The 20,314-nt window shown below is 43.4% G+C and overlaps 2 protein-coding genes across 2 annotated transcripts; both read left to right on the top strand.

The window, feature by feature from the left end:
- Positions 1–2,376: 2,376 nt before the first annotated feature.
- Positions 2,377–10,906, top strand: sepsecs (Sep (O-phosphoserine) tRNA:Sec (selenocysteine) tRNA synthase; the record flags this gene model as incomplete). Its single annotated transcript, XM_079216251.1, has 11 exons — positions 2,377–2,490; positions 2,581–2,735; positions 3,140–3,258; positions 3,520–3,678; positions 3,939–4,092; positions 4,188–4,290; positions 4,499–4,628; positions 5,972–6,063; positions 7,929–8,022; positions 8,181–8,271; positions 10,209–10,906. 11 exons carry the CDS (start codon positions 2,377–2,379, stop codon positions 10,453–10,455), a joined length of 1,458 nt encoding a protein of 485 aa, XP_079072377.1. The 3' UTR covers positions 10,456–10,906.
- Positions 10,907–13,480: 2,574 nt separating this feature from the next.
- Positions 13,481–17,295, top strand: lgi2a (leucine-rich repeat LGI family, member 2a; the record flags this gene model as incomplete). Its single annotated transcript, XM_079216335.1, has 8 exons — positions 13,481–13,743; positions 13,976–14,047; positions 14,834–14,905; positions 15,348–15,419; positions 15,653–15,724; positions 15,828–15,997; positions 16,213–16,377; positions 16,478–17,295. 8 exons carry the CDS (start codon positions 13,481–13,483, stop codon positions 17,293–17,295), a joined length of 1,704 nt encoding a protein of 567 aa, XP_079072461.1.
- Between the last annotated feature and the right edge of the window lie 3,019 nt (positions 17,296–20,314).

Raw genomic sequence — 20,314 nt, 5'->3', positions numbered from 1 at the left:
TCGGTGCCTGTCGTGGCGGCAACCCGAGAACCCGGTGGTGGACACCGGGGGTGAGGGAAGCCGTCAAACTGAAGAAGGAGGCCTTTCGGGCCTGGCTGGCCCAGGGGTCTCCTGAAGCAGCTGACGGGTACCGGCAGGCCAGAAGGGCTGCAGCTGCGATGGTCGCGGATGCTAAAACTCGGGCATGGGAGGAGTTCGGGGAGGCCATGGAGAAGGACTTTCGGTTGGCCTCAAGGAAGTTCTGGCAAACCATCCGACGGCTCAGGAAGGGAAAGCAGGGCCTACCCCAGGCTGTTCTCAGCGGGGGGGGGGAACTGCTGACCCGGACTGGGGACATCGTCGGGCGGTGGAAAGAGCACTTTGAGGAACTCCTAAACCCGGCTAACATGTCCCCCGGAGAGGGGGCAGCGCCGGAAGACTTTGGGGTGGTTTCTCCCATATCCCTGGCAGAGGTCGCTAAGGTAGTCAAAAAGCTCCTTGGTGGCAAGGCGCCAGGGGTGGATGAGATCCGCCCTGAGATGCTGAAAGCGCTGGACATTGTTGGGCTGTCTTGGTTGACACGCCTTTTCAGTGTCGCATGGGGATCGGGAACAGTGCCCATGGACTGGCAGACCGGGGTGGTGGTTCCCATCTACAAGAAGGGGGACCGGAGAGTGTGCTCAAACTATCGTGGCATCACACTGCTCAGCCTCCCGGGAAAAGCTTATGCCAGGGTGCTGGAAGGGAGGCTCCGACCGCTTGTCGAACCTCAGATTCAAGACGAGCAGTGCGGATTCCGTCCCGGTCGTGGAACAGTGGACCAGCTCTTTTCCCTTGCAAGACTACTGGAGGGGTCCTGGGAGTTTGCCCAACCAGTCTACATGTGCTTTGTGGACTTGGAGAAGGCTTTCGACCGGGTCCCTCGGGGGTTTTTGTGGGGGGTGCTGCGGGAGTATGGGGTGCCGGACCCGTTGGCACGGGCTATCCGGTCTTTGTACGCCTGCAGTAGGAGCTGTGTTCGTATCCTCGGTAGTAAGTCAGACACGTTCCCGGTGGGTGTTGGCCTCCGCCAGGGCTGCCCTTTATCACCGGTCCTGTTCGTGACTTTCATGGACAGGATATCTAGGCGCAGCCAGGGGGCGGAGAGGATCCGGTTCGGGAGTCTCGGGATCGCCTCTCTGCTGTTCGCGGATGATGTGGTCCTGTTTGCCTCCTCGGATTGTGACCTCCAGCATTCCCTGGGGCGTTTTGCAGCCGAGTGTGAAGCGGCAGGGATGAGAGTTAGCGCCTCCAAATCTGAGGCCATGGTGCTCTGCCGGAAACCGGTGGATTGCTCCCTCCAGGTGGGGACAAACCGCCTACCCCAAGCGAAGGAGTTCAAGTATCTCGGGGTCTTGTTCACGAGTGAGGGTAAGGTGGAGCGGGAGATCGACAGACGGATCGGTGCGGCTGCAGCAATAAAACAGGCGCTGTACCGGTCCGTCCTGGTGAAGAGGGAGCTGAGCCGGAAGGCGAAGCTCTCCATTTACTGGTCGGTCTATGTTCCAACCCTCACCTATGGTCACGAACTCTGGGTCGTGACCGAAAGAACGAGATCTCGAATACAAGCGGCCGAAATGAGCTTCCTCCGCAGGGTGGCCGGGCTCACCCTTAGAGATAGGGTAAGGAGCTCGGACATCAGGAGGGAGCTTGGAGTCGAGTCGCTGCTCCTTCGGGTCGAAAGGAGTCAGCTGAGGTGGTTCGGGCATCTAGTCAGGATGCCTCCTGGACGCCTCCCATTAGAGGTTTTCCAGGCACGTCCAACTGGTAGGAGACCCCGGGGAAGACCGAGGACACGCTGGAGGGATTATATCTCCCGGCTGGCCTTGGAACGCCTCGGGATCCCCCAGAATGAGCTGGAAAGTGTTGCGGGTGAGAGGGAAGCCTGGGTCGGCCTGCTGAACCTGCTGCCACCGCGACCTGACCCCGGATAAGCGGCTGATAATGGATGGATAAGCGGCTGATAATGGAAAATATATCCTAAACTAGTAACTTAAACATTCTCATAAGCGTCTTTTAAATTTGTTAAATAGTTATCAACAACGTATGGTCATTTACAGCTGAAAAACGTGCGTGCTCTCAGGGGTCTCTTTCTATCTTTGCTATTTTGGCACGACACTGTTACTGACAGGTCGACATATATGCCAATATCTGTGATGAGAACAAATCTGTCTGTACTGAAGAGAGGAGAGGAAGTTATAGGAGATTATTGGATATGATTGTTTTATATGCTGGTCATATATTATACAGTTACACCCTTTTAAGTGCAATTAAGTTAAGTATTTTGGTTTGAAATGTTCCCATATGTGTTTGAGAGTTGACGGCTAGTGTTAACATGAAGCCCTTTCTTTCCCAGAGATGAACAGTGAAAACTTCAGCCTGAGTGAGAAGATAGTGTCGACCGCTTACGTTCGACAGGGGAGCCAGGCGCGCCGCGGCCATGAGCAGCTCATTCGACAACTGCTGGAGCAGGTAAGGTCCACGGCTGCCCTCACGTTTCCTCAAGGTCATTGCGGCCACTGTAGACCCATCCTCTTTGCATGTTGTGTGTGTGCGCTGCAGGGTAAGTGTCCAGAGGAGGGCTGGAGTGAGAGCACCGTAGAGCTCTTCCTGAATGAGCTGGCTGTGATGGACAGCAACAACTTCCTCGGCAACTGTGGTGTCGGAGAGCGGGAGGGCCGGGTGGCATCCAGCCTCGTGGCAAGACGACATTACAGGTTCAAGTTTAAACATCATGAACTCAACGCTTGACCGGAGTCACTCTGTATAATGTTGTGTCCTATGTAGAAATGCACATTTTTATCAAGCGAGCAGCCTAACTATAGACAAATCTGTCAGGTTTTATACATTATGGGTCCTGTCCGATATTTATGTGAGAGTAAATAAAATCTGATAACGATGCACATCAGTTGTTTCTTAATATAAGCATTTTCTTGAGGATCCAATGAACGTGGACGATAAGGAATTGTTACAAAATAATGCATTAAAGTGTGAAACAGAAAACCTACATCTTACTTTTTTAAAATTTCTTCTAGTGACCAGTGAAATACCATATTTGGATGTCTCAAATTATGAAAGTTGTTTCCCGGTTTCTGTTGTGACATCCAGCTGTTTTATGCAGGTTGATCCATGGCATCGGTCGGTCAGGTGACATTGCTGCTATTCAGCCCAAAGCTGCAGGATCCAGTCTGCTTAACAAGCTGACCAATTCAGTGGTGTTGGACATCCTAAAGCTCTCGGGTGTGTATGTCTTATCATTCAAACTAAAGAACCTTCAGTGCTTGTGCCAAGTAATGTGGCATCTTTCACTAGCCCAATTGTAACGCCGGCTATATTTTAAGTCTTAAATCCAAACTGGGATAACATCACCAGGGTTCTTTTTTCAAACTTTGGAAAGCTCCCGAGTATCGATATGGTGGTCCCTTTTTTTTAAATTCAGGTTTTTCCTTGTAAGTGTAAATGGAAATACCATAAGCATGCTTTGTTTCTTCTGGACAACAGGTGTCCGGAGTGTGGCGAGCTGCTTTGTAGTTCCCATGGCAACAGGAATGAGCTTGACTCTGTGCTTCCTGACTCTTCGTCATCGAAGACCCAAAGCCCGCTACATCGTGTGGCCTCGCATCGACCAGAAGTCCTGTTTCAAAGCCATGATCACAGCAGGTGATGATGTCATCACTATCCGATGCCCCGTCACCCTTACATCCTGTTCACAGACTACGTCGGTGTTAGAAAAATGGCAGCAGATAGCAATTTTGGGGGAAATATTTCTGAAGAAGTGCCATTATGCCTCATTATATGATAACAGACTAAATACGTGCACTTTTTGTTGCCGTTTTCACCCCCTATGCGAGGTAGACGTGGGCTTCTTTCTCAAAGACAGACACACACACACACACAGTAACACCTGACTGTTTAAACAGGCTTTGAACCGGTCGTGGTGGAGAATGTTCTTGAGGGCGACGAGTTGCGGACGGATTTGGAAGCAGTCGAATGCAAGATCGAAGAGCTTGGAGCCGAGAACATCCTGTGTGTTCATTCAACAACGTCCTGCTTTGCCCCGCGTGTCCCCGACAGGTAGCGGACATTTTCACTTCCCCCTTTTCTAGATGTCACAGTAGTCGATTTACACATGCAAGTGAAGATAACTCATCATGTATCTTGTCTTATAGGCTTGAGGAACTGGCTGCTGTGTGTGCCAAACATAATATCCCCCACATAGTGAACAATGCATACGGCGTGCAGTCGTCCAAATGCATGCACCTTATACAACAGGTCAGTACGGCTCATCCTCAGCCATCTCTCTTCTCTTTGTGTTTTGGAAGCGCTGGAATACTTGTGCTTGTCTTCACTTGTAATTGAACTGGAGCTCACCTCTGACTACAAATGCGTAGTTTGTAAGCGTCATTACTGTTAACATGTACTTTACTCGTTTGTGGTAGATATGGGGGTTGCTTAATTTGTCTTGGCGGTCTTTCACCAGGGGGCTCGAGTTGGAAGAATCGATGCCTTTGTACAGAGCCTGGACAAGAACTTCATGGTACCAGTAGGTGGCGCCATTATCGCAGGTTTTGACCAGTCCTTCATACAGGAGATAAGCCAGATGTACCCTGGTGAGTATTAACAAACCTATGGCTGGGCTACATAAAGTGGAATTATGGAGGTAATTGATTAAAATAGTAGATAAGTGGATATGTATTTAGTTCAGTTTTCTTTTCCTTACTTTTCCTTTTTAATTTCATTGAGTTTCATTGAGTTATCTCCATATGACAAGCACATTTCCATCTACACTAGTTAAAATATGATGAATCTATAGGCATATGAAGCCAGTAATGACATAATTAAGTTCATGATAGTTAATACTGTCATAGTTTAGTTTTGCAGCAAATAGTTTTCAATGCGCCTTTGTACAAAAACTGCATTTCATAAATATTTAGTGAGAGTTGGCCATCATTGAGGATGGGTACTGATTGAAATTTCCCAGCATCCATGTCATATATGAGTTCCTGAGTCTATTCCCTTTATTTTGACGAATAGTCATTTTTTTCCCCCTACAAAACGCTTTCTTATTCTTAATAAAAAAAATTATAAAAATCTCAAAGGCATCCATTTTTTATTTCATCTTCACAAAGCAGCCGTTCAAGAGCTGTCTGTATAAAATATAGTCTAAAATGCACTGTCTGTAAGTCAATTTGGATTTAAAGGTTAAACCCATCAATTTGATATAGTTTTATTATTGTCAACAAATCCAAGGAAAAAACCGTAAGCACTAATGCAATAGTCCCTTTCTCAATATTTGTCGTAAAGAAGTATGTTTTAGCAAATGCAACAAAAGACTATATTTCATTGGGACTATTTGTTGTGGCAAATTTGATGGCTTGTGAGTATTTACAACATTAGGACAGTGTGTGAGGGAATAATTAAATAAACTACAGCTCCCATGTTCATCCTAATGAAGGAACACCTCACACAGTGTTGCTCAACGATGTGTTTTTAAATGTTTTCCCAGAACAATGGAGCTCTGTGGCATAAGTTATATTCAGCATTATAGAATAACACCAGAACTATATGGTCAAAGAATATGAAAACTAAACTAAGAATGTGACCAGTTATTCCATGCCGGCTTTTGATAGAGTTTTTGATGGTCAGTGCTACAGATGCATTTCAATCAGAGATTTGATGTCCATCCTTAACCCTCATCCACGGCTATACAGTTTCAGTTTTTAATTTTTTGAGCATGACTCACACAGACAGTGAGAGGAAACTGATACCTAGTCCGCCAAGGAGACATACATATCACATACATGTGATGCTTCACCTTAACAGCTGCTGATGCTTCTTTTCTTGTTGTTGAACGGTTAATGTTTAGAAGTGGATATGTATATATTCACAATTAGGTTTGCTTGCACAACTCTGTCTAGTTCCTATTGCGGCTTCACAAACTTCTCTTGACCAGGTCGAGCATCAGCTTCACCTTCCCTTGACGTCCTCATTACCCTTCTCACTCTGGGAGCCAACGGCTACAAAAAACTCCTGTCGGAAAGAAAGGTGAGAGCATGCACACATCACCACATAAGATATAGTTTGTCACATACTTTCAGATAGGGTGTGATATCTGCAGGATGCTTCTAGATGGCAAAATATGGATGGGTATAAAAACACTGCGGCAAAGTCAGTCTGAATATGTTTCTATGCGTGCTGTGTCAACATCTTTCCCCTGAAGACTGAAAAGGACAGCTTACATAAGTTGTATTGAATTGCAGTGGATCACATGCTATGACTGACTGAGTGTGCGCGTGTGTGTGTGTGTGTGTGTGTGTGTAGCTCTTTCCCTGCATTTTGACTGAGGAATGAGACTTTCAACTGCTCAGCGAGCAATGAGCTTTCTATAGAGAGGAGTTTGCTATAAGAAGTTTCAGAAAACATCCCCTGGTGGCTCCCTGGTTTAAAGCAGACTTGCTCACTATGCAGCATCCCCCTCTTTAAATGGTAGGCACTGCAGCATTCTCACACCTCCAAACCGCTCCACCATGAATGTGCTGCATATGAACTGGACTACGTTTGTTTCTGTGACGCTCAGAACTCTGGAAGATACAGAAATACACGATTCTTCTTTAATGTTCAAAAGCTGGAAGGAGGACTCTTTTTTTTTTTTTCTTTTTCGAAAGAACCTTTTTTTGGCATGAATACATTGCGTAATTACAAACTGGACCTAAACCTGAAAAATGGCATACAATACCCAAAATATGATCTGCGTGAAACCGACTCTGTAGCAGAACTATACATCTAGGAAATACCTCTGGCCACTCGCGTGAACCGAACCCATCAAGGGTTATTGATTTATCTTAGTCCACATTATGCATAATTAATGTCGGGACCAGTTTTCCATGGTGTCTGCAGAACTGAGTGATTTCCTCAACCCCCACCTCACACACCTCAGGGTCAAAAGCTTTTAAATAATTCAGACATTTCATCTGTTGAGATTAATTTACAGCCTCATGTAATAAGCAGACGATGTGTGTGTTTTTTGGGGTTGAAATGGGGTTCAGTCCTCTCACACGCACTTATTGTGTGCAGAGTCGTAGCCGGGCTCTCTCTCCACCACTTGCACCCCCCCTCTCCAAGAATAGTCAAGTCACCCATTGTTATAAGAGAACAAGAGACACTTAGAGACACTTGACATCATTGAAAGGCTGTTTGTGTTTGACTCAGGACAGTGAAAATATTTTCCTTCTTGGTGTTTTCAAATGTGCAAGGTATGAGTCAGCAGAGTGCGCAGTCGAGAGAGAGACACACACACACACACACACACACACACACACACACACACACACACACACACACACACACACACACACACCCTGTTGTAGAGAGCAGATCCTTTAATGTTAACTTGGGATTTTGGTGCTGGTAGCCAGCAACAAAAACCCAGCTTCTTTTTGTTGTCGAGCAGCTTCCCTGCCTGGCCTGCGCTCATAACATCTAGTGCATTGCCCGTATTCGGTGAACTTAACACACCTTGTCATCATGCTTTGAACATGTTTAAATCTCCGGACAAAGGCATGTGTTGCTCCTATCCTGCCTCTCTGATTGATCCCAGAGGTGGATGTGCGACATGGACGAAGATCTTGTCGCGAGAGAGAGAGCGAGAGCGAGAGAGGAGGTGGAAACAATGTTGTGCTGAAGCTTGGAGGGAAGCGCACACAGCCAGGCAAATGAGGGAAGGGGGAAAGGGAGGGGTTGGTCGTGGACCGGTCTGCTTGTGGGTGGATTTGCTTGATTCGCAAAAAAAATAAAACTGTGGCAGAGTGTGAAAGGAGCATTGTGCTCCTATTTATAGTTGTTTCGCATGTCCCCGGCTCCCTCTTGTTCTGTCTTTCCACGCCTCTTCTCTGTGTCTGCATGTCCCCCAGGAGATTTATTTGTCCCTGGCCCAGGAGCTCAAGAGTCTAGCCTCAGCACACGGGGAGAGATTGCTTCACACCCCACATAACCCCATTTCACTGGGTAAGCTCAATTCACTGACCAGCAGATCTGCAGACTGTATGTTATGTCCATGCATTTTGGTTTATTTTTGGGGGCTTTCTCGAGTAATGAAAGCTACATATTTTCCTTTATTAAATCCTGTGTGTGTGTTCTTTGGGTGTGGCTCCTCTCTCCTCCAGCCATGTCTCTGGATGGTCTCCAGGCCGAGAGCGACAAGGCGGTGACTCAGCTGGGCTCCATGTTGTTCACCCGGCAAGTGTCAGGTGCCAGGTATGAAAACTTTAAAAGGGCATGGCCGCAATCTGGCCTGGAAATGGGAAACATGGGGGAGGTGACTGAAAACTAGAAGGGGTAGAGGTGCCTGTGCGTTCTGGGGAGTGATTCCACTCGCCACAAACGTCAAAAATAGCTTTGTCTGCATCCTCAAAAATGCATGGATGAGCTTTGCGTTGCCAAACATAATGGCCACTGGAAGTCAGCAATCAGCCAGATGGATCTGGGGGAGAGGAAACTACTTTAGATGATTAGACTGCCCATCCTACTGGGTCCGCCTCTCAATTTAACGACATGTTTCCATTACGAGCCACAGAGCGATGTTGTCTCCACTGGGACAGCGACACAGACAGTCACAGCCATGTTCTCGCCCCCACTGGGCGTGCTTTTTTCTGAGCAGGAGGGAGGGGGATTTGTCAATTCTTCATTGTTATATTCTGCCTCATGGCTGCAAAAGTATCAGCACGCTTTTTGTCATTTATTTTTCCATTTTCCCCTTCAATGGTTGTATGACCACGCATGGCAGCCCATCTAAATATTTAAAAAAACCTCAAATGAATGATTTATTTGGGTCATTATGTCATACTTGTGTTTGTGTTTTAATGCACTTATGGCCCAATTGCATTAAAAAAACATCAAACAGCCTCCACACATCCTTTCTTCCCCTCCTGATTTCTTCAGTGAGCATGTGCACATTTCTCTCATGGCCAGAGTGCAGAGCTTACTCGAATTGCTCCTCCTCGTATCGCAGCTACATACAGAATGATATTCATTGACTTTTAAGATTCATGCATTTATGACACTTATTCATCTTTATGATTTATTGCAGGATATGAAGCAGGTAGTATTTTCAATGCGTGAGAGGCAGCTGGCTTTTTTTCACATCAACAATGTGCTATTCAACATATTAAAAGAGATCTACATCTCATTACAATGCTTTTCTCTAACACAATGGTCGCTCTAGTACACGGTCCCGAATAGCTACCCAGTAATTTTGATCACATTTTAAATGAGCTGTTCTGTGCTGACCGTGGGAAAAACCCTGCCAAACTTCAGCGGCATACAAATTGTTTAAAATATTGCAGAGTTTGCCACTTTGGCTGCAGCTCAAACATTTACCAGTTTCTTGCTTGAATTATCTGCCTCCGAAACACTTTAAAATGAAGGTTGCAGTACGTTGAGAATTCAAGTTTCGAAAGGAATTTACTTCTAGAACTAAATCTTTAACTTTGCAAAAGCAACAACTAGCAAGAGCTGATTTCCAAGTTAGACCTTTCTTGTGAGGACTATTGTGCTCAAATGACACAATGAGTCACATGCTAATTGCCGAAGGTTACCTGGCCAGATCAGATGCCAGCCAGCCGGAACAAGTATGATCTCCATTATAGGAACTTGATCTTTTAAAACTGACATAATCAATATTAACAATGCTGTTCTGCAGTCTTTCAACTCATTGTTTTGGTTTTCCGGTTGACTGTCACTACTCTCATTGTGCTAAAAAGCTCTAAAAACCCAGTGTACACCATACAACAGACAACGTTGGCGCCACAAATTAAAGCCTTTATGAGCTTATTTCCTTCAGGACTTGGTGGAGGCAAAAACTGAGCTAAGAGGAGAGCGAATACTGGACCTAAATTGGTCGGGAGGCCAGAAACATCCCTCCAAGCGAATACTTATGTTGTTGCTTGTCTGCTGGATGTGTACAAAATAGTTTGCGAACAAGTTTCCCATATTCCGAATTCAACATAGAAATCATCACATTACCTAGAATAGCATTGTATGTATACTTGAGACAAAAACAGCATATTTGTGTTCAAATTATTTGTTTGTCAAGTGAATAGTTTAAGCTTTGGGCATGTCACAGTAGTTGTTTGCTATGCTGAAATAATCTGTATCTTACCACATTGTCCCTGTTTTTCCACCCCTGTTTCTAGGGTAATACCGCTGAGTAAGGAGCAGACCATAAGTGGACACACGTTCCGTGGCTTTATGTCCCACTCTGAGGCATACCCCTGTCCCTACCTTAATGCTGCCTCAGCTGTGGGCATCACTCGGGAGGATGTGACGCTGTGCATCAAAAGGCTTGACAAGTGCCTGAAGACCCTGAAGAAAGAGGGAAATGCTGCCAAAAGTAGTTCCCCAGCAGCCCCACCTGTCCAGGGGGACACTACTGGAGAATGACTGACTAAGCTGAAATAAGAACATAAGAATAAGAACACTTTTAAAGTGATTTCTACTTAGTTTGAGCCCTCTGCTGCCTGCACTTCCTTCTTACCCTGATTTTAACTGTGTGTGTATTTTGTTAAATTGCTCTTGCTGATGGATTACCAAAGAAGACATTGCAATAAGGTAAAAACCTTGAGCCCAGCGAGCAACAGCTGGCGATGAAACTGCGTGCAGGTGTTCATTACAAACGCTGATGTCACTGATTATTCTCTACTCTGTGAAGGGGTGTGACTAGATCATTTAAGGACACAAGCCGCATACAAATGCTTCTTGGGAGCATGTATATAGTTGTTCACCACTGATCTAAAGTTGGACCAAAGCATCCGCAAACAATTGCATTGTTGTCCGTATATGTTGTTCTTAATTGTGAATTTTTGACTCAAAATAGATTATGGATAAACCATATGAAATGACCTTTGCTTCCGGTGTGTCATTTCTCTTATTTAAACCCATCGTCGGCCTGCACAGTGCGGTTATGAGATGAAGTATACAAGAAAAGTAGCCAGTCGTGCCGTTTGAAAACAATGCTGGAATGTTAAAAATTGTGATTCGACCGCTAATGTTAGGCAGACACGGTTGTGCATATACTTCATGTGCATTCTGTTTTGGGAATACATTAGGCTGCTTTTCCACTCATTGATATGTGAAACAATATAGCCTCGTGATGTATGTTGTGCCGTGTCCTCTGCAGTGTGTTGTAATCTGATACAAAAGCCGTTGCGCCATTATCTCCTTTGGAAGCCAGTGTATTAGGTTAGCTCATTTACTTACAGGCTGTGGACGCGATAGCAAGGATCACATCGATTAAGAATGCCAAATATAGATCACTCCAGTGTTTAGTAAAGGAATTGTTTATATATATATATATATAATTATTAACAAATTAAGAGATATATAGTTGACTTTAATACTGTATTTTACTGTTACACCGCATAGGATGGATTTTGAATTAAGTCAAGACTTCACCAGGGGAATCAATCTGTAATCAGGTTTTCTTAAGGCTTGTGTCTTATTCCCTCTGCTCTCCAATCTCACTCATTTATAAGCAAAGCAGATGCCCTGAGGCACAAGAATAGACTCAGACTAAAGCCTCACTGACTGAAGTCTAATCTATAGTTTGATACTGTACTGTCCAAGTTCTTCCTGCGCCCTCCCCTTCATCTGCTGTGGATTATTATGGTTGACTATTTTTTGTTTTTTAAAGCTCAGGGCGTGTGAAGTAGATGCTGCAAGTTCAACCACTATGTGCATGGACCAAAACTGGGCCTTGGATCTAGCAAAGTGTACAGTCATCGCATGTAGTATTTTTTTAACTGGGGTTGGCAATGCAGGTCTTACTGTATGTGTAGCAGTACAGCAACAGCAGAAGCTAATCCACCCAGCAGCGTCTGAAAGTGGACTGGAGTCGGATAGATACGGGCTGTATCAGCACACTAACTGCAGGCTGCAGGCTGTGAACCATTAACAAAATACAGTGGAAACACACTTGACGCCTCTGCAGCACTTTGAAAAATAGCAGTGGCATTTATATAACGGCTATGTTCTCAATGCTGATTTGATGGCTGCTTCTGCTGTGGCAAATGTTTCATCAAATCCAGTCAGAATTAAGAAATAATCAGCTGTTGATGTATATATTATTTGAGTGACGTGAACTAATCTGGCTGCCTCGTCATATGCAGAGCTGTTGTGCAAATGCTGTGTTCTCTTCTCTCTCCAGTTCCTGTTGATGGGTTCCCCCCATCTTTTGCTGAGGTTGCAGCAATGCTGTGGGAGAGAGTCAGACTCACTTTTTTGTGCTGGCCAATTTTAAAGGGACTCCCCACTATTGATCAAGTCTGCTGCAGTGTGTAAATTCAAAAAGGGCTGCCGCTGAGAAACTTGTGATCAGTGTGTCAGTGTCAAGCACTCAGCTCAGGAAAATCAAACGGCATTGATTACGGTAAAACGAGGCCTCATCATGACCCAAGTAAATTGGTTTATCATTAGAACGTATGTGTCTCTTAATCTTAAAATAGTAAAAGACATGTTTTCCCTTCAACCCAAAATGTTGTTTACCTCCATCTCACCAAAATAGACTGACTTAAAGAAATATGTCTCTTAAATCTGCACTCCACACACTCGATCATAAGTCTAAGCACCCCAGGGATGCTGCTGAATGACAAATGGCCCTTCGCTCCTGGCTTTCAGCAGCTGCCAGGTACAGTTCAGTGATGACGGAGTGCCAGTGTGGCACAAACGTGGCCTCAGATTAACAGACTCGTTACTGAAGAGCCACAGTTTACCAAACTAGCAATAGGGTCATGGTGGATTACCAGACTGGTACCAGTAGGGACATTACACCTGGCTGGTATATAGGGGCCAACATATTGTCATATATTGTTTTAAAACTGTACATGCTGCAGTCTGCATATGCGTGCAGCCAATCAGACAGCCTTTGTATTTACTTTAAAAGCTGAGCAGAGGCGCTGTCCATGGTGCTGCAGTATGTGCCTCTATGAAGGAGAGGTACTGTATAGCTTCCTGTATGTAACATGTCCCTCATAAACAACATATCACAGTCAAACGGTTTCATAAAGAGACTTTCATATGACGCCATTTGATTATACATATTTTTGAACAAACGCTTGTCGTAAAACCCTGCAGAAAATGTGCATGTGTGAATAACTGACGTCATACAAAATGTATTTTGGAAGTCTATAAATGTATGTACCTCATAATAAAACGAAACTACATGTCAACGCCAACTGAAAAAAATCCATGTTCTGCTTCTGTGAATGCAACACTTAGCGGTGTGTGCGACGTTCCCGGCTCATCTGTGGCAGCCTCGTAATAACGTGTATTTTATTTTATGTCGATATATGGTGCGTGGTGGTTTAACCAAACAGTTATCCGAGTGGGGCTCTGACTTAATAAATAATTAAAGTGGACGGAGGGGAGCTGCAGCTGATTTGCTGATGTCAGGGAGCCAGTGCAGCATTTCATGGTGCAGGGTGTAAACGCGCGGTGCCATCTGCCTCGATCGGTGCTCTCAGAAAACCTCACACATGCAAGCCCGGCAAGAAAGATGCTGCCAACTCTCAAGATTTGGGCACTGTTTTCTGTGTCGCTCTGCTTCCTGTCTCAACCGGGCCATTTGAAGAAGGTTTTCCGATGTCCTTCAACATGCAGCTGCTCCAGGGAGTCCATCATTTGCGTCGGGTCCTCCAACGTCCCAAGGATTAGCCCCAACGACATCAGTTCTTTGTGAGTAGCTCCACATAAGATGTTCTCACTAAACATGCATGTTTAATACGCAGCAATGTAGGCTTATTTGGTTCCATTCCGGTTGTCCTTAGCTGTATTTTTGTATAACGTACACCATATTAATAAGCTGATGTTGAAATGCAATGCAGTCTTTCCTCTTGAATTATCACTTCTCAGCATCTGATTTGCGTTTGGTGGCTTTATGTTCATCGTTGCTGCTTGTTCCTTTCAGGAGTCTCGTCAATGGGACTTTCTCCGAGGTCAAAGAGGCAATGTTTGCTCACATGCCATCCCTCCAGCTACTGTAAGAGTACTTTAATTAACAGCGTATGTTTCAACTGTGTTATGAGGTTGTAGGAGTTGCCCTTACCTCCAAGAAAAGGCGCAAAACTATGCAAATTGCATTCAGAAGAAATTGGTGACTTCCCAAACTTGGCTCTTTAATGTGTGTGATTAACATGACAAATGCATCAGACTAAAACATGGTAGAGACTTGAAAGTCCAAAACTGCAATACTCACAACAAACCCCTGTAAGACAGACATAATAACCTCTTGGCATTTAATAGCCTTACTTCATTAAGGCGGTTATGCTTACGAAGCATGTACAGTAAAAATGGACTTGCCTTACAGTAACTAGCTGTCTGTTGTGCATTAGATACAGTGAAGCAAAGTCTGTTTGGTGCACGTTAAAGCAATCAGCAGGGAAGGTTTTAAAAGGACACCTGGAAATGAATAATGGAAATCTCTTCCTGAGCTTTCAGTGCACTCCCATTCCATATTGTACTTACCAGAGGCCATCAATGTACTTTGTTATTCCACTAGTGATAGCGGTGATGCCAGCAGAAACAAAGGCGTGGCAGATATGGAGCATGTAACTAGTCATAACACGTGATGATTTACAGCTAGATACATGTGGTCAGAGTGCAACTGCTTTTCTTTTTGTCACCATTCCCCATTGGCTCTATTTCGCTAATTGAATGTGAAATCACTATCTGAGAAATTGCATCTGTTTTATCAGACAGAGGCCTACAATGGTGCATCATGTTAGCAGCCAGCATTGGTTAATGTGTATTGTATTATTCATTACAGGCTTTTGAATTCCAATTCTCTCACAACTGTAAGGGATGATGCATTCTCCGGCCTTTCACATCTGGAATATCTGTAAGTTCTCCATTTTTTATTTTTTTATTTTAAGTAATTAATAAAACAATGTTGTCCGTATTAATTTAATCAGTCGTAACTGGAATACAATATAGCATAATGAAATAGTCTTCTAGAAGTGTTGTTATGGGCATGAGGTTACTACTGTCTGTGGTTGGATGGTCTTTCAGAAAGTGAGGCAGGAATGTATCAACTGTACGCCCTCTAGTGGTTACATTTGTTCCAGAAAAGATTTTGCAAAATCAATTTCTAAAAGGAGATTACAAATCGTATCAGTGTTGTTGCTGGCATTAGGCATTTTGGATAATAATGTTTTTATTAGAATGTATTACAATCCTCAAGAATGAACTGAATGTTTCCAATAAATGTATATGACTTAATTTTCTTTCACCACCAGATCATCACTAAATCCAACATGCATTGTTGTTGTTGTCTTCCACAGGTTCATTGAGAGTAATAAGATAGAGACTGCAGCCAAATATGCCTTCAGAGGACTCAGGGACTTGACTCACTTGTATGTTCCAACACCAACATTCAAAATCCTTACCAAACACTGTTGAAACGTCTAATTTGTAATATTTATTTTTAAATGGAGCTACTGGCCCATATTAGGTGATCCTAAATAGTAAATATTACTTTGACTTCAACACAATATGTGAATCATGTTTTCCATTTCCTTGTAAAGGAGTTTTAAAATTCTTAATTAGTGCAATTTCCTGTATTGATTCAGTGCTGTTATTTCTGTAGGTCTTTGGCAAACAATAACATCAAAGCCTTGCCCAGGGACCTCTTCATTGACTTGGACTCATTGATAGAGCTGTAAGTTAGTCTCTCAGTTAAAGTAACTTCACGATTTGTGTGCATATCTTCTTCCTCTCTTGTTGTCTTCTCTGCAATGACTTACAGTACTCCTCTTCTGCAGGGACCTGCGAGGCAATGCCTTTGAGTGTGACTGCCGTGCCAAGTGGCTGATGACGTGGCTGAAGAACACCAATGCCACAGTGTCAGATGTTGTGTGTGCTGGGCCGGAGGACATGAAGGACAAGCGCCTCAATGATATGACCAGCCTACACAATGAATGCATCTCAACGGGTGAGAAACACCTGAGCCAGCTGGCCTTGTCTCTGTCAAGTGGCATCAGTATCAGGCCACTCAACCGGGTCATCCAAAGAAGTGTTAAGAAAAGGGAAAAGTGTAGTTTTCTTAGTTTATCACTGAGATGATTTGGCTAGTTATTATTATTATTTATTTATTTACATTTTATTATTTTTTGGAGAATTTCAATTCAGAGTGTGCCTTTTCCACAGATTTCGTCCTCCATCAGTCCGTGGCATCTGAGTCTCTGTCTGTTGACACATTCAGCTATAAGGACGACGTCTATGTGACTATTGCTGCTCCCAGCGCTGAGAGCTGTATGGTTTTACAATGGGACCACATAGAAATGAACTTCAGGACTTACGATAACATCACAGGTACACCAATGCTTTCACAAACTGTCTCATATTGCCCTGGTTGAGTGTTTACCCTTTTGTGTAAAATTTGTCTTTTTATTTCTTTTTCCCTGCCTTCCAGGTCAGTCCATCGTGGGTTGCAAATCAGTTGTCATCCAGGACCAGGTGTTTGTCATTGTGGCTCAGCTCTTTGGTGGTTCTCACATCTATAAGTTTGATGAGGACCAAAGCAGGTTCAGCAAGTTCCAGGACATTGAGGTGTCCAAGATCTCCAAGCCCAATGACATCGAGGCCTTTCAGATTGGCTCTGATTGGTTCTTTTTGATTGCGGACAGCTCCAAAGCAGGCCTGTCCACGCTCTACAAGTGGAACGATAAGGGCTTTTATTCATACCAGTCCCTGCATGAGTGGTACCGTGACACAGATGCAGAGTTTTTGGACTTGGATGGGAAGGCCCACCTTATTTTGGCAAGCCGCTCACAGGTGCCTGTGATCTACCAGTGGAGCCGGAGCAACCAGAAGTTTGTCCTGCAGGGCGAGATCCCCAACATGGAGGATGTTGTGGCAGTAAAGCACTTCCGTATCAAGGAGGAACTCTACCTGGCTATGACGCGCTATATCGGTGACTCCAAAATTCTACGTTGGGGTGCCAAACAGTTTGCAGAGCTCCAGGCCTTGCCCTCAAGAGGCTCCATGATTCTCCAGCCATTCTCTTTCAAAGGCCGCTACTACCTGGCCCTGGGAAGTGATTACACCTTCTCGCAGATCTACCTGTGGGATGATGAGAACAAACTCTTTGACCGCTTCAAGGAGGTGTACATCCAGGCGCCGCGCTCCTTTACTGTGGTCCCCACTGACCGCAGGGACTTCATCTTCACCTCCAGCTTCAAGGGAAACACACAGATCTTTGAGCACATCATCATTGACTTGAGCTTGTGAGGGGCTGTGCTTTATTGCCCCTTGTGCAATCGAACGTCTTCCACGAAAAATATATATTTGTGAAGGGGAAAAAAAGGACCAGGACAGACTTAATGTACTGTCAAATATCAATTCTTCCATATGTTTCTCTCACAAATAAGAACTGGGACACGTGGTATTTGGAATCCTTTCTGTTTTTTAAGGTTTCCTGACTATTTCTTAATGGCCTTGTTCTAATATCTCTTCTCATGGTCTCTCTTGACTTTCAGAGACCCTACCATTTCACAAAGACTGAGGGGAGGCTGGTATTCTCCTAAAACTCTAGCTCACATTCCTGAGAGTGTATTTGAAATAGAATTTGATCTATTTGGACGTATCTTTCGGTTTAGTATTCCCTGTGCTAAAGGTTTTATACCCAACAAATATACACCAGTACCTGACAGAAAAATTGTTTTACTAATTTTGTTTTATTCTCATTTTGGGCATGTAAACGGTGTTGTTGCTTATCTGTGTGCAATTTACCTCATGTCCTCATACTGTGGGGTAATGTGCAGATTGTTGCCTTATCAGCACTGGGGTTCTGTGTTCTGATGGCCCACAGCGCCACCATCTGGCCGTGATAAAGTATCACACCCCTTTGCTTTTTCCATACAGGGAATGTCTTGAAAGCACAAACCTTTAATTACCTTGGCCGAGACCCCAACCCATAGAGTGCGTGGAACATGTTACTGTAGGTGCTATAGATTGTATTGCGTACAGTAAACAAGGAGGAATATTCAGGAAAGTATATAGCTGATGCCTTTTTAGATAAACACCAGAATGAAATAACCTTCTAGTTTAGAGGAACTATAGGTGGCAAAGCAGATAGAAGCTGTTTTCATCCATTTAGTGTTGCATTGACTTCCAAGTTTGAAAAAAATAACCACAGTTCTTGACTACTGACATAATTAAATATTTCTTTTTAGACTATAAATAGAAATAGGCTCCTCACCCCAGTAGCCAGTGGACAAAAAAAAAGGTATTTGATAAAAGGACATCATTTGTTTGTCCAATAATGAAGGAAACTAAATGTTTATGTAAATATATTCACTCAAGTTGAGAGGCTTTTTCCATCTGTCATTCTGTTCTTACTAATACTGAATGTTAACTTACAAGTACATAAAACATGGACTGCAATGCCACTACCTGTTTATCACACAACAACCTGAACAGATCTCTGCACTTAGAATAAAGTAACAGCTTGCAAGAGCATGACATTCAAAAGAGGGTGTTTGCCAAATTCTAGATGAACCTAACAAACTCTGAAGTCTAAAAGTACTTCTACTCATTAAGTGAATGGTATTGCAAATAATGAAGAAAAAAAATGAATATGCAAGCTTTAAAACATGCAGATTCTTTTGTATAATTTTATTTTAAGCATATTGAATGTTACTCTCAAAATATACTGTAAATCAAAAATAAATGTGTGAAAGTATGATTGTAAGAAGTGTTTGATCATTGCCTTAACAAAAGGCCACTGGGATCCTAAAGCTGCAACAATTAATATGGAACTGACTTTCCTGCTGGAAGAAATGTTTTAAAGCTGCCGTGGTAAACACTTTTTAAAACACTTCTATTTATTAGTTTTGCCTCTTCATAACCTGTTAGGCTGGATGAATTATTCTGAAGGCAACTGAAGGCTTGAGTTTACCACGAGGAAGTCATTGGGAGTTGCCTTTAATGCCGGGCGGTTGAAGGAGACAGCACTGACTTTGGACTCAGATCTGTTTTTCCAGATACGACGTTATTTGAGGGTTGTTATAGCCACTGCTGCTTTGCCTGTATGCTTCACCAGTATTTGTTCTGTAATTATTATGTTCATGGATTCATACTCGACCAAGCTATAAGCTGGATGTTCAGGGAATGTTGTTTGCGTGTCGTGTCTTATCCTTGACTGGTGTTCAGTTGTGTTCAGGGTCAAACCTTCACCAACAAGAAAGAGTCTGTTGAACAGGCAAAACTAAGGGCAATATATTTTACCTCCGGAAGCACGCGACTGTGAACTAACTGTAACACATGACGGCACTCAGGTGAGCATATACACATTGTTATTAACTCTTTTGTACTTTGGTGACCCATCCCATCTCTCCCAGCAAGTGGGAGGGGCACGACAGAGAGGCAGAAAGGAGTAACAGCGTTTTAGAGTAGCAGACAGAAAAGCAGGAAAAGCAGGAAACATCACAGCAAGGTAAATCTACGACGACATTGTAAGTACATTTTCATACAATTCTCTACAGTTCTCAGTTACCATAAAACTGTATTTTATAATATATTAAATTATTATTATTAAGTAATCTGTGTGCTAGTTTTGGAGATCCACAATCGTAGCCCTTCTTTTTTTGAATAATCCATTCTTATGGTTGTTCATTACATTACATTTGCATTTTTTATGTTCGTTCGTTGATTAACACAATATGTCATTGTTGTACTGACGACGATCAAAAAGGATCAATAGTAATTTTACAGTTGTGCAACTTCAGAGTTCAATTCCGGTGTGCAGCCTGAATGAGGAAGTTCAAAGTCTTAATCAGTCAGTGAGTGCAAGGTGTGGCTCACTGCGTGCATTAGCAGGTCATATCTAAAAGCATAAAATAATACATGTTGGTACTTGGATGAAGGGTTTCTGAATCACTCCCTTGGTGATAAATGTAGAGTTGTGTTTGTAGCCATGTAGATGGTTTCTTATTTAGTTGCACTCAGTTTTAATTGTTCACCATCTGTACCTGCCTAGATACAGTGAAAACGAATTATGTTAAAGCTTCTCAAAGCACTGACAAATCACACTACAAAATTAAATAAATGTAATGAACCTGGAATTCTATAGCTTTTAGCTGCTTGTCAAAAGTTTAAAATGGCAACAATAGTTGGAAAGTAACAACAGAATATTTGCTTTTGTTTTTTTACAGTTCCTATGAAGCACAGACATGGATTTGTCATCTTTTCAGTTTTCTGTCCAAATCTCCACAACGGAAACGCATCCTACAATACAGAATATTATCAA

The sequence above is a fragment of the Taurulus bubalis genome (assembly GCF_910589615.1).
Source record: "Taurulus bubalis genome assembly, chromosome: 3".
Taxonomy (NCBI): domain Eukaryota; kingdom Metazoa; phylum Chordata; class Actinopteri; order Perciformes; family Cottidae; genus Taurulus; species Taurulus bubalis.
This window is presented reverse-complemented; position numbering and strand designations above follow the sequence as displayed.